Source organism: Oratosquilla oratoria, chromosome 32, assembly GCF_046742065.1.
Source record: "Oratosquilla oratoria isolate Oo_2021 chromosome 32, ASM4674206v1, whole genome shotgun sequence".
NCBI classification, from domain to species: Eukaryota; Metazoa; Arthropoda; class Malacostraca; order Stomatopoda; family Squillidae; genus Oratosquilla; species Oratosquilla oratoria.
This window is the reverse complement of record NC_134808.1, coordinates 22,779,925-22,795,489: the sequence shown is the minus strand read 5'-3', so window position 1 is coordinate 22,795,489 and position 15,565 is coordinate 22,779,925. Positions and strand designations below refer to the sequence as shown.

The following is a 15,565-nucleotide window of genomic DNA, read 5'->3' as shown; positions in this document are numbered from 1 at the left end:
CCTCTGACCTAGGGCAGTGGACAAGGTACAGGGATGACCCGTCATTCAGGAGGTGCCAAGATAAGAGGGAGGGAAGAGGATGGAGAGGGTGGAGTGTATTGGGGATGGAATGGGTGGTAATGGGTTTTATGCCTTTTTTTTTGGGGGGGGGCTACCTCCCTTATAAGGGGAAAAAGCCTTTGATATATGTATGCATTATGTGGTATTTTCTTTTGGTAGCGTTGTAAGCCGTATCAAGTAGATGTTTGGGAAATCTCACCTTAGTAGCAATATCATAAATATATCTGATTTCATCATCGATGTACTCAGGGCTGCAAATGCGTAAACCCAAAGGAACATTGAACACCACATTGTAATTGCGGTCGGAGCCATCATCTTTGCTAGGTAACAGTCATTGCTGGGGATCGGAGAGAAATGCAGGACTCGAACCCGTGACTAGGAAGGTGCCAGACCAACACGCCTTCAACTGCATCCCCAACGCAATAATATAAATAGCTTAGAAACTTCATATATTCAATTTTAAGATTCAATGGATTTTTATTTAATATGGAAATCAGCACTACTTCATAATGCTTCATTGATCAATGAGAGTCGAAATTAAAATTTTGCATAGTACGTTTGCGCAGTCAGTTTGTCTCCTGTGACGTCAGAGCCTATGACGTAGTTTCCAAAACAGATAGATTGCGCGGGAAAACGAATGATGTAAGAATCGATAAATTTGTATGATTGGTGAGTTCGATTGTTATCGCAATAGGATTGTGAAGTGTATGAAAATGCAAAGGAAATCCTTGTAATGGTTAAAAAGTGGTTGAGAAGTGATAAAAAGGGTAATCTCTTAAGAAGTATTAGCAGTGTTAGTGTCTACACCTGGATTATACTTGCAAAAGCACTGTTTACACGACGGAGGATGGAATTCAATATTTGTTTACTCAGTTATACTACAGGTGGGTGCTGTAATATGTACAATTATTATCTTATTGATAAATAGTGATTAGATTGTATGAAGCTTGAAAAGATATGACTGGAAGACTGTATACGAGATAGTTTAGTTGTTTGAAGGTTTGTGTAAACGCTGGTCCCGATCTCGGGAATTTGATTCCACCGTTTTCAGTTGTTTTACAATTTCTACCATAGGGGTTTATTTGTCGTTCTCCATGAAAAGTGTAAACCCTCTTAGGCCGACTTTGTTGAGTTTTTATTGAGGTCTTATTGTCCCAACATCATGTACAGAACGTAACACCAACGCACTCGTCTAGCAGATGACAGATAATAACCCAGCCTAGCAACTATTAAAATTTAGATAGTAGCCTAAAACACCCAAGCTTACCAAGATAAACCAGAACAATGGAAATAGATCAGAAATAGTAAAATAGAAGCCTTTAAGTCAGAAATCATCAGTAATACAGTTCAATAGATGATCATGACTAATGATAAAAAATATATATTTTTTGCCACTAGGGGAGAAAGTGACAGCAGACTGGAAGTGAGTATGAAGGGAGAGAGACTGGAGGAAGTGGATAGTTTTAGATACTTGGGTGCAAATGTGGCAGGAAAGGGTGGAGAGGAGGCGGAGGTAGAATATAGATTGAGAGAAGCGATTAAGTGCCTTGGTGGATTGAAAAGTGTAATGAGAAGTAGACGTTTGGAAATGGATAATAAGAGGTGATTGTATGAAGGAGTGATTGTACTGACAGCACTGTATGGGGCAGAAACATGGAACATAAGAGAGGAAGAGAGAAGGAGTTTGAATGTTTTTGAGATGAGGTGTCTGAGAAGTATGATAGGGGTTACTAGGCTGGATGTAGTGAGAAATAAGGGGAACAGGGGTGGAAAGGGAGTTGGGAGATAGGGTTGATGAAAGAGTATTAGTATGGTTTGGACACATGGAAAGAATGAGTGAAGAAAGAGGTATGGAAGGAGTGAATATGAGGGGGTGACCTAGGATGAGGTGGATGGATGGGATAAAATGGCTTTGGGGAAGAGGAGAATGTCTGTTGAGGAAGGATGTATATGGATGATGCTGTGATGCATGAGGTGGAATGGGGGGTGAGGGAGTATGTATGAGAAAAAATTGACACAGCCTGAAGGGATTTCTCCCCATCTCCTTTTCTGCATGAGGGGACAGAGAGGGGGGGTCACCAATTTAATGAAGCAGCCTTGCTGTGGATATGCTGTGTCTTGCGACACTGCTTCTGACCTATGGCAGTGGACAAAATGGTGGAATGACCTGTCATCCAGGAGGTGCCGAGATAAGAGGGTGGAATAGAGTGTGATAGGGATGGAATGGGTAGGAGTGGTTTTTATGCCTTTATTTTTTTGCTACCTCCCTTATAAGGAGGAAAAGAGCCTTTGGTATATGTATGTATGTATGCCACTAGTATAATCATTCCATACACAGAACAATCATACCTAAAGACTCCTGTAATGACTTGTGGTTGGGTATGAGTTGACTTGGACAGGTTGTGAGTTGACCTAAGTACAATGTGACCACGGTATGAGTTGACGGAGGGGGGGGTGTTGACAAACATTTCAGTTGGGAAAGAATCTTGAAATTCGAAGCTTTACTTTTGATATGTGAACTTCAACTTGCATATTAAAGATTAAAATTAAAAATCAACAAGAAAAAGTGATCAAAATCAGTTTCAAGCACAGTAAATGGACAACAGAAGGAAATTAGTCTTCAAACAGTTCAAAGAGCTACATTTATTTATGCTTCCACAACTTGGTTCCCAATGATCTCCAAAAACAATAGGCCCTGCAAATTACAGAATAAAATATTGAGAATAATGATAGGATGCACCAAAACCACCCCTAATAGAATACTTATACTTAGAAACCAGAATCCCCCCATAGATTCAATATTAAATGAAAATTATTGGTGCCTGGTATATAGTTTGGTAAATATGAAGATGTTCACTAGTCCTAATCTTTTAGAATTGATGCTGACATTACTATTAAATAGAGGTACTTATATATGGTATTAAGAATAGAATGATAATAGCTGGCAAATGATATAGGTAAGAATTGCAGGTGACCGTCTGTATAATGTACCAAGATATTATCCTTTTTCAATTTATAAAAAATTGCTACCAATATTACTATTAACTTGTGGTATGTACATATGGGGTTCAGATATACTCAGAATGATAAGAGGTAGCCAATGATATAGGTAAGAATTGCAGCTGTGAGACCTAACTTAACCCAAACTAACTTTTGGTTAATATAGATGTTTGTCTGCATGAACATTTTAAATATTGCTACCAGTGTTACTTTTAATTTGCAGTACTTATATGTGGGGTTCAAAATACTCAGAATGATAAAAGCTAGCTGATAATATAAGTAAGAATTGCAGCTGTGAGACAGGTAAATATCTTTGTGAATACCCAGTTCTATGCTAGAGCCCTCATCCCAACTCTACCATTCCATTATGTCACAGAAGCATAACCAGCTGAACATGGCAAAAATACACCAGGATCATACTACTCAGTTATATACATAATGTATGATCTCTTCCACACAAAAACAGACACCCATATTATAAAATAAACTGTTAAGACAGACCACCAAAGTATTCCACCCCCTCCCACCTCCCTGCACACACTCACCCATCCCCAATATCAGCCACACAGAAAAATCCAATTCAGAATAAGGAAGAATCCCACTAACATGCTTGCATCCAGGAGACCATCCAGCTCAAAGGCAGTACCAACACAAAATAGGCCTGGACTTAGAATCAAACTGCCCTAGATGCAACCATCATGCAAAGGACACTGAGCACCTCATCTTACACTGCCCTGTACAACATAGGACCATACTAAAAGTTGGAAACATCCTGGAGACATTTCTTAGGGAGAAGTCTGTAGGTATCTGTGGGGTTGAATTACTCAAAATAAATAAAATGACTTTCAAGAAAACATTGGATGAGTTTTCTTCAGTTTCTTAGTTGGTATGTTGTTGTTTTTCCTCTGGAGACAATCTCAGATCCAGATATAAAAAGATGGCTGCTGCCATATAGTTAGGCCACTTGTTTGCTTTAGGTAAAACTGGAACATTCCAACAACATGGATGGTGGGTGATTGATGACCCATACCCAGTTCTAGTGCATTACATCAATGATGAGACTGAGTATCAGCCACTCCTCATGGAAATGGTAATAACAATACTGGAGAATTTGTCTGCACCTGCCCTTCAGTACTTAAAGAAATATCAGCATGCAAGACAGACTCTCCTGTTACAGTCTATCAGGCTCTTTTAACCACTCCTTTTTGACATCATGCTAAATCCAGTGCTATGTCCTTGCAACTGATGTCATGTACAGAGTGTACAACAGAAGGAATTAGAGGGACAGCAGCTTTCCAGGGATGATCTGTATAACCTCACCCTGATTGCTTATCATTTGGATAACTACATCTTTGAGATTGTTACATATCCAGAGCTCACCTGCTTCTTTGGACTATCATGTTACGGAGTTCAATGAATTGTCTGATGTCAACAATGGCTTTTTCCCCCCTTACAAGGGAGGTAACCAAAGTCAAAGGCATAAATCCACTCCTACCCATTTCATCCCCACATAATCCATTCCCATTCACCACCCCTCCCTCCCTCTTTTCTTGGGTCCTCCTGGATGATGGGTCATCACTGCATCTTGCCCACTGCCTTGGGTCAGAAACAATTGGTGATGCCCCCTCTCTGTCCCCTCATACAGAAAAAGAGAAGATGGGGAGAAATCCCCTTGGGCTGTGTCAAGACATTCACATGTATTTCCTCACCCCCCATCCCCCACCCACTCCCTTCCATGATGTGATTAAAAGAGTTAGATTTAATATGGGCTGGTCACGTGGCCAGGATGCCAAAGGAAAGAATTAAAAGGAGAGTGATGATGGGAATGGTTCAGGGAAGAAGACCTAGAGGACATCCTAGACAAAGATGGATGGTTGGAATAATGGAAGAATTGGATAGAAGAGGAAATGATCAAGACAGATGGATGGAAATAGCACAGCATTGAGGAAAATGGATGTAGTTATTGGCGGGCCAGTCAAAATGGAATGAGAGTGAGAAATATCTTTACCAATATATGTATTGGTATTGTAGCTTGTCAAATAATAAATTGTCTTCATTTTCTGTGATTTAAAGTAATATTGTGTGTGTTCTTTTTTTAGCATATATTTATCCGGGTATATCTTCAAGTATTAGATCAGTATCAATTGGAATGAAAGTTATTTTTTGTATATCATAATTGTTGTCATTAGAATTTTAGACAATCACAAACTCACATCCATGCATAATGATGGTACTATTTGCAATAGATGCCATTTCTTTTGTTTTTTGTACTACTATACATATTTTGCGTATAATACCCTTTTTATTCAATACCATGATGTGATGGCGATGGGTGAGATGCAGGGTATAACCTGTCATCCAGGAGAAACCAATATGAGAGGGAGGGAAGGGTAGAAGGGGATGAAATGGGTGGAAGTGGAATTATGCCTTTTGACTTTGGCTGTCTCCCTTGTAAGGGGAAAAAAGCCCTTGGGTATGTACCATGAAATGAGGAAATAAAAAACAGCAAATTTTGAAACTAACAACTAGAACATTCAGTGGCTCTACTTCACAGATTAACCACATTGCCACTTGGTGAATTCTTTACTAGCAGTTTGTGGAGGAATGCTTCTGGTTTGTACATGTTAAAAACTGTTGCTTCCTCTCTTGGTCCTCATATAAATCATACCAAATCATGCATAAATGGGTGTAATAAGTGTCTATGAACCATATTTTCCTATTCTTTCCTCTTTGTAAATTAAAATCTCAAACAAATTGTTTACAATTATGGTGGCAGACATCTTTTCACAATTGGGTTTGAGACTGCCTCTGGAGGAAAAACACCATCATAACAATTTGGAAAGTGAATAAAACACATCCAATGTTTTAGTGAAGATAATTTTATTTTGAGTAATTCAGCCCCATTTGCACGCACAGACTTGGCCCCTAGAAATGTCTACAAGATGTTTCCAACTTTTAATATGGTCCAGCAACAATATTTCTTCCTTGAGTAATCCATGGGCCTGTCTGGGGTGCTGTTGCTGGTTACCTGGGAGTTGTGGGTTGTGCAAGAGAGATCTGGGGCAACAGATTGATTGATATAATGTATGTCCCTGTCCATATTGCATGGATCTTATTTTTTGTCTAGTCCAGGTTTTTGAGGATATGATGTAAACTTAATTATGACCGTTGTGCATACAAATTATTGAGGGTTCTTTATGTATTGAGTAACTTCTTTACATTTCAGCTGTCACCAGGTTGATACATTTATCCTCATAGCGCACCCAGGGTAGAGGAGCTTTAGCTGATTTCATTAAATGCTATATACTAAGTGGCACAACCAATTGAGTGATGGGATTATAACTTATCTCATATAGTCCCTTCTGTAACAAATGGCATTGTTTTACTGTACTCACTATTGGGCTATTTTGTTCATATCCTTTTTCTGGCTGCTGCCAAGCTGTTTTCTTTGTCTGTCTTATCCATACCAAGGAGCACCTTTACGTTTTATTGTTTCTATTCATAGGGTCATAACTATTGTAATGTATAGTGGACATGTGTATAAATGATAAAGTGTGCTTGGCCAATTGTATTTAGCATGTGGTATTTAAATTTTTCAAGTCAAACAAAACAATAGTAGTAGTTAAGACTGTAAGTAACTGAGTCATCATTGGAAGTTAATGAATATATATATTTTTATTTGGTGTTAAGATGGCTGCATCTTGTAACGTGTCCTTTCATTCTTTCAGCCTGATGGGTTGGGAGGATGGTGAGGCCGATCAATTCCAAGCGGAAGCTCTTCAATGTATATTCATACAAAGAACAAAAGGAAAATGAACCTGGTGAGTAGTATTATAAATCATGGTTGGCTGGTTCAGGTTATTTAGATTATGACATAAGATCTGTTCCATCCCCATATACTCCACTCCCTCTTATCTTGGTTCTTAGATGATGGGTCATCCCTACTTCTCACCCACTGCCCTTGGTCAGAAGCAGTATAGCAAGACACAGCACATCCACAGCAAGGCTGCTTCATTTAATTGGTGACCCTTCTCTGCCCCCTCATGCAGAAAAAGAGAAGACATGGAGAAATCCCTTCAGGCTGTCAAAATATCATTCACATATACTCCCTCACCCCCCATCCTTCACCCACTCCCTTCTGTGCATCACAGCATCATCCATTCACAACCATTCTCCACTCACCCCTATTTTCTGTTTTTTCCCTTCCTTCCTCAACAGACATTCCTCTTTCCCAATGCTCCTTTTACTCCATCCATCCATCTCATCCTTGGTTATCCCCTCATGTTCACTCCTTCCATCTTTGCCTTCCACACCTCTTTTACTAATCTTTCTTCACTCTTTCCGTTTGTCCAGACCATCCCAATACTCATTCATCAACCCTGTCTCCCAACTCCCTTTCCATCCTCGTTCTCCTCCTCACCTCATTCCTCACTACCCAACTCAGTAACCCCTACCATACTTCTCAGGCTTTTAATCTCAAACACATTCAAACTCCTCTCTTCCTCTTATGTTTCATGTTTCTGCCCCATACAGTGCTGTCAACACAATCACTCCTTCATACAATATTCTCTTAGCATCCATTCCCAGATGTCTATTTCTCATTACATTTTCATCCCCCAAGGCATTTATTTGCTTCTTTCAATCTACATTCTACCTCCACCTCCACTCCTCCCTTTCCTGCCACATTCACACCCAAGTATCTAAAACTATCCACTTCCTCCAGTCTCTCTCCCTTAATACTCACTTCCAATTTGCTGCTACATTCTCCCTTTGTACATCTCATCACCTTACTTTTACCCACATTTATCTTCAACTTCCTTCTTTCACACACCTTCCCAAACTCTGTCACTAACTTCCTTAATCCCTCCTCTGATCCTGCTACAAGTGCAGTGTTGTCAGCAAACAACAACTGGCTTATCTCCCATTTTTCTCCATTTTCTTTAACCATCTCCAATCCCCGACCCATTACCCTTGCATTTACCTCTTGCACCACCTCATCCATGTATAAATTGAGTAGCCAAGGCGACAACATATCCCTGGCAAAGTCCCACCTTTACCTCAAACCACCCACTCTCTCCATTTCTAATTCTAACACAGGTTCTACTACTCTTGTAAAAGCTCTTGGCTGCTCTTAACAGCTTTCTTCCTATCCCATATATAGAGGTCTGCCTATATGACTGAAATTTGGAATGTATAGGAAACAGAAATAAGTAATGTAAATGTGTTTTGAGAAGCATGGTGGGAGTTACAAGGATGAATAGAGTGAGAAATGAAAAGGTGAGATGGAGAGCAAGGGAGAAAAGGGTACTGGCAGATAGAGTTACTCAAAGAATATTGGGAAGGTTTGGCCATATGGAAAGAATGAGGGAAGAAAGACTAACAAAAAGATTATGGTAGTAGCAGTATATGGAGTGATCTTGAGGGGAAGTCTGAGAATAAGGTGGATGGATGGGGTGCCTTGGGGTCAATCATCATGTCTCTCTTGTAGGCCTGCCCAGTGGGAATGGGCCACTGGGTAGGCCCATAAGTCACTTGGGAAGAAATATTGTGTTGTCAAGGGATTGTTATTGTGGAACACTAGAATAAGGTGCTGTGTGGTGGTTGTATGTAGTGCAGTGTATATCTTTGGCCAGTCCTTAGTATCTGCTTGCATCCCTTGGTAGAGGGCAATAAGGCATACCTCTAAAATTAATATATCCTAAGGGCAGCAATGACACAAGTTCAGAGTCCAAACCATGTCCCTTACAGGCTCATTGGGTCCTAGCTCTCTGAGGCTAGATCTTAGTTTAACATGCTGACTAAAGCATCCTTGTCACTGTTGCTAACAAATGTTCATGTTGTATACTGTTATAGCAATACAGGTATATACGGAGTTGTACACATATTCTATTTAGTATTAGTAAATGTGCTTAGTTGTGTAGTGGGTAGTTATGCATATATGTACCCATTGGGACTCAATGGGTTGATTAGTAGTTGGTGACATTATGCATCTAGTCAGATTGTCTTCCTGTCATGAATGTCAAGCATGATGGAAATTTACCCTGTGCAATTTTTTATGGTGATTAACCATTTCAGTATGACTCAAATTATTCATTTTCTTTTACTCTGAGTAATAATAAACACAGATAATGTGATCAAATCTGTTCATGGAATCCAGGGCTAACTCATATCTAAGTATCTATAAAAATATTCTTGGCCCTGTGGGCAGTGGCGCGGTGTAAAGATGCCGGAGTCTTTTGCTGCTAAGAAACGAAGACAGAGACATTTTTGGAAATGGGTGATAAACACTAAGAAGATAATTAAAAATGTAGTGTTGAAAAACTGTAAACAACTTCAGATGTTGAAATCAGAGCATAGTACAATGTTTCCAGAATTTTACGATAATGTGAAGTCTTTTAATGTTAACGAATCACTAAAAGAGTTTCATAGAAAAGTGTTAAAATTTAATGCCACAATTCGTGAATCAGATGAGTATACGTATTGCGATGAAATGTTTGACAGTTTACCGTTATATGATGGTGAAATTAAGAGTGAAGTTTCAGAAAATTTTAAAAAACATTATTTTGCTGGTACATAAAAAAAATATTTTTCTCTAAACCTTCCAACCTCTAAATATTTTTCTCTAAACCTTCCAACCTCCTACTCCGGAAATGAGTCATCACCGGAAATACTAACTGCGGGGGACACATCTGACTCAGACTCAGAGAATATTTACGAATTATTACCAAGAGAATCTTTACGAAATAACACTAAGAGAATCTTTACGAAATATTGCCAAGAGAATCTATATACATAAAAACGGAATTACGGAATTCTGAAAAAAGAATCTTTACGAAATATTAATGAGAAAATATTTACGAAATATTACCAAGAGAATCTTTACCAAATGTTAACAAGAGAATCTTTACGAAATATTACCAAGAGAATATTTACGAAATATTGCTGAGAGAATCTTTACGAAATATTGCCAAGAGAATCTTTACGAAATATTGCTAAGAGAATCTTTACGAAATATTGCCAAAAGAATCTCCACTTTACTAACATAAAAAAGATTTCTCTAATACATTAATAATATTACCATGGAAAAAGAAAGTGGTGCTAACAAGAAAAAGAGAATCTTTACGGAATTCTGACAAAAGAATCTTTACGAAATATTAATGAGAAAATATTTACGAAATATTGCCAAGAGAATCTTTACCAAATGTTACCAAGAGAATCTTTACGAAATATTACCAAGAGAATCTTTACGAAATATTGCTAAGAGAATCTTTACGAAATATTGCCAAGCGAAGCGAAGCGAGCTACGCCGTAGGCCAAGCACACCTGGCGAAGCCAGGTCCGGCGAAGCCGGGTGCTTGTACAACTACAAAAAAATATATAATCAAGATGCCGATGCTGGCCTCCTCATGTGTGCTTGCACCTCATGACACCTACATAGGTTTCATTGTACTGAAGTGGTTAAGGAGGATGTCATTAGGTGAATATGTGATGGTTACACCTATTCTGTGTTGATACAAAGGAGATGGAAATGGGAACATACCTGTTGGTCTTTACAGGACTGCTTGTGAATTGAAAGGGAATGTACCAGTAAACAGTGGAAACAGTTAAGAACCACTGATTTAATTTAAATGTATGAGCTCACAATGCTGAGAAATAAGTTAGATTGGGTTTGGACTCCATGTGTTTATCTAGTAATTTTTGAAAAATAATTTGATGCAGCCTGAAGGGATTTCTCCCTGTCTTCTCTTTTTCTGCATGAGGGGACAGAGGGGGCATCACTGATTAAATTAAGAGGCCTTGCTATGGATATGCTGTGTCTTGCGACACTGCCTCTGACCCAGGGCAGTGGGTGAGATGCAGGGATGACCTGCCATCCAGGAGGAGCCATGATGAGAGGAAGGAGGTGTTTAAGTGGGAGTGGAGTATGTGGGGATGGAATGGGTGGGAGTGGGTAAGCCTTTGTTTTTTTGGCTACCTCCCTTGTAAGGGCGAAAAAGCCTTTAGTATATGTATGTATGTATGTATTTTTTAAATGTCAATTGTATTTGATCTTACAAAATGAATGGGTAGTTCATTCCAAACATTTACAATGCAATTAAAAAAAAATATATATATTCGTTGATGTTTGATCTCTTATAGACTATTTTGTAACCATTATTTCTTGTGACATTACTATGGTCCACAGTAATCTTCATGTTTTAATGTGGGATGGTATCCTGGATGCAAGGATATCAGTGGAGTTCTTAGTTATCTTGAGAGCAATTTTTCTGTGTTTTGTGATGTGAATGTGTAAATTTTTTTGTGTGGATAGGTTGTGTGGTACAGGTTGTTAGGTGTGTTTGAGTAGGTTTTTTTTTTCAATATTCAGCTGGTGCTTTTATGACATAATAAAATGGGTGGGTGGTGTTTAGTATAGAACTGTGTACTTAATATTTTCATGTGTTGTTCTATAAGGAGGATTTTAGTTTTTGTTTGGAGATGTCTAATTAGGGTGGTTTTGATGCATCCTATTATTACTCTGTGTTTTTTTCTGTATTGTTTGTAAGTTGTTTGTGTTTATTTTGCTGATAGTTGGGGACCATTATGTGGAAGAATAGTCAAAGGGGGTTCATATGAATTGTTTGAAGACAGTTATTAGTTTCTTTCTGTTATTCAAAGACTGCTGGTAGGATGATTTTCTTGTTGATTTTCACTGTCATATTTTTTTACATGTGAGGCCTTGAATTTTAGGGTTCTTTTCCAGTTGAAGTGTTTAGCTACATATATATATATGTATATATATATATATATATATATATATATATATATATATATATATATATATATATATATATATATAAAACAGGACAGTATTAAGAGTAGGGTGGAGAGCATAATGTAGGGACAGTCACCGTTTAATAAAATAGCATCATTTCTCGATGAACATATATTTCCTCAGACACAGACAATATTATGTGTGGTTCTGGTCTGTAGGGGCACCCCATATAGACCCTAAAGTATCAGCTATATGCTACTGAGCAGATTCTTACTTCATGTAACATGCAGCTAATACCCCAGATAGGAGATAGGGGTTATGAAAAAGTATTGGGATGATTTGGACACATGGAAAGAATGAGTAAAGGGGCATTTTCTGTCAGATCAACAAGTGCTTGACACCCTCATTTCTCCAATTTTGCTGAAATTTGCTATATAGGTAGTTTGAGGACTCTAAACACATTTCTGAAATTTTAAGGTCAATCTGAACAATTGTTCAGGAGATATGACTTCAGATATTTTGTGGTCATATGAGAGGTCACTAACATTGGCAACCAATAAGTAGGGTAATAAGTCATAGTTATACAAAAGTATATATATTTGGAATCGGAAAAAGATAAAGAATCCAAATATCATATTTTTAGAACTCTAGGTTGGGAAAAAAAATCACTAGCAAAAATTTGATGTCAATATTTGATCTATGGGGTATAAAAAAATGTTGAGAAAAATGAAGGCATAAGATTTGGCTTTTAGAGTCCATAAAAAAGTTTGTTTTCGCGAGTGTTTTTCATATGATTAACACATAAGTGAGCACCATATTTATACATTGTCTGTCAACTGTACATATTTTTCACACTTAGAGCTCCTAATCTAATTAATTGCCTTTATTTTGATAAAAAAAAAGAAAAACTTGGTAGCGAACACCATGTATTTACAAATTGCTTACAAGCGTAAGCATTATATAATGCACAAGCATAAGCATAATCACAACAGACATAAATTAGGTTAGCATAAGATACAATTTTGGCATATTCAATACTTTTGTGAATTTCTTTTTGAAGAAAAATATAGTTAATTTGGCTGCCTCCTCATAGTCTAGGACAACTCATGACAGATAATATATGATGTCCTGGGACTGAACATGAATCTTTATGTGATTGATAATGATATGCACTTGCTCCTGAAGATTCAGATGGATGTAAAAAGTTCACTATAATCAAATTCCTCAATATATTCCTCCACAATTCCAATCCAGACTTGACAGTCATAGATGCAGCTAACATACTCTCCTGGTTTGACACATTTTACATTATCAACCATTGCAGGTTCATAAGTAATATGACCTTTCTTTATTTGTTTCTTTTCCACAATGCCACTTGAAATGGGATACACCATCAGTTCTTCCTTGTTTATGGGAACAAATATATTATATTTCTGAGTTCCCTGAATAGCCACACTGTCATGGAACCGATGTTCCAACTGTTGTTCTGCATCTTTCAAATTGGATGTGGTTACAAAGAAAATTTTTATTATCTTGCTCAAGTGTTCTTCACAGAATTGAAACATGTTTTCTGGTGTAAGAATTTAGCTCTCTTCACTGTTCCACCAATCCCATCACATGCATTTTTGCCATGAGATGTATAAAAAAAATGCCATTCACAAGACAAACCAAAATCCTCTTTGTGGGAACAGAGACTTGTGAAGTTGTATCTGTTCTTATATTGGCCAGCACATCCATCCGAAAAATAGTACACCTTCAGTTGTGGGCATCTGAATTTGACTTAGTCCATAAGGTGTTTTGTAAATGAGTAAAACATTGTAGTGTTGTGTTTTATTGATGGAAATAAGAAATAGACATTGAAATGGTTAAGTTCTTGGTCTTCAGATGACTATAATAGATGACAAAAAGGTGAGCTGTACATTGTGAGTTGTCCCAGTGAAACCCCGGAGTAGCATTTTGGACAATGAAGAAATAATTTTCTGAGAAATCACCAACAATAACCGCCTCATTCTGAGGTGGTAGTGTTTCTTTCAACTGTTTTAAGTACTGTGATTACTGCTGTGCAACAAAATGATGACAAACCATGTAGGATATTTTCTTGCTTAGTGATGATAAGTATTCATGAAGTGGCTCCACTTCATCTACCCTTTTATAATGGTCAAAGGCCACCCATTGCTTGTAAGATATTTCATTTGGAGCTGATTTAACACTGTCAAGCAACTCAAGAAAGTTCAGAACACCTCTTGGGCAGTCTTTGCAAATTTGCATCGTTCAAATTTCTTTTTCTGTACTGCAGACACTATAATCCATAAGATCTTTGTATGAGATACCTTTTTCTCCCAATGTAGCCAACTGTAATTTTGGGTTTTGATGATATGTACAGACACAGAGAGAACGAGTCCCTCCACTACCAGCAGGCACACAATATGATAGCCATAATTTAGCAGATGTGGAGAATCCTATTTTAGGAATCTTTTTATCATTTTTATATGGTTCAAATATCTCTCAAATTCACAAGAACCAGCTGCATTTGCACCTTCATTACATTTTCAGCACTGGTGATTTTCACACACTCCTTTTGGCCAGGACACATACAACTAACCTCATCTGACTTATAGAACCTTCTAACTAAATATTCGTGCTCTTAAGTGTGAAAAATATGTACAGTTGAAGGACAACATATGAATATGGCACTCACTTATGTGTTAATTATATGAAAAATACTAACATGAACTTTTAATGATTTAATAGCCAAAGCTTATGCCTTCAGTTTTCTCATCTGTAATTTTTTTAACACAAGCTCTACTACTCTTGTAAAAACTCTTGACTGCTCTTAACAGCTTTCCTCCTATCCCATTGCAGATATATGGGATAGGAGGAAAACTGTTAAGAGCAGTCAAAACTTTTTAGGAGAATAGTAGAGCTTGTGTTAGGATTAGAAATGGAGAGAGTGAGTGGTTTGAGGTAAAGGTGGGACTTCATCAGGGATGTGTTATGTCACCTGTTACCCTGGCTGTTCAATTTATACATGGATGGGGTGGTGTGAGAGGTAAATGCAAGGGTAGTGGGTCGGGGATTGGAGAGGGTGAAAGAAAATGAAGAAGAGTGGGAAATAATACTGTTGTTGTTTGCTGACAACACTGCACTTGTAGTAGGATCAGAGGAGGGATTGAGGAAGATAGTGACAGAGTTTGGGAAAGTGTGCAAAAGGAGGAAGTTGAAGATAAATGTAAGGTGATGAGATGCACAAGGAGAAAAAGTGGCAGCAACCTAGAAGTGAGTATTAAGGGAGAGAGACTGGAGGACATAGATAGTTTTAGATACTTGGATGTGAATGTGGCAGGAAAGGGAGGAATGGAGGTGAAGATAGAATATAGATTGAGAGAAGCAAGTAAATGCCTTGGGGAGTTGAAAAGTTTTCTTGAAAGTGGCAGTTGCCGACAAGACTGATGAGTTAAACACCATATGAGGACGGAGCCTTTATTTGTATGACATTTCGCTTATTACAGCATTTTCAAGTATATGTATCTCAACTTGTACTTGAAAAAGCTGTAATAAGTGAAACGTTGTACAAATAAAGGCTCCGTCCTCATATGGTGTTTAACTCGTCAGAGTTGAAAAGTGTAATGAGAAATAGACATTTGGGAATGGATGCTGGTGTTGTCTAATGTAGGGAGGAGGTTTTTGATGGTGGCACTTGTGTCCACAAATCAGATGGTCTGGTGGATCAGGGTGATGATTCCATCGCTG

General features: G+C 38.0%; 1 protein-coding gene across 3 annotated transcripts in view; it reads left to right on the top strand.

Annotated features, from left to right (window-relative positions):
- Positions 1-675: 675 nt before the first annotated feature.
- Positions 676-15,565, top strand: part of LOC143041801 (uncharacterized) — a 118,908-nt gene continuing 104,018 nt past the window's right edge. For 2 of the 3 annotated variants that reach the window (XM_076213873.1, XM_076213872.1), the window contains exon 1: positions 6,783-6,881. In XM_076213873.1, the coding sequence (XP_076069988.1) occupies positions 6,806-6,881 (76 nt within the window). In that variant the 5' untranslated portion in view covers positions 6,783-6,805. Of the gene's footprint in view, positions 945-6,782; positions 6,882-15,565 lie in introns of those variants that run through there. The other variant, XM_076213871.1, reaches the window with a different exon arrangement.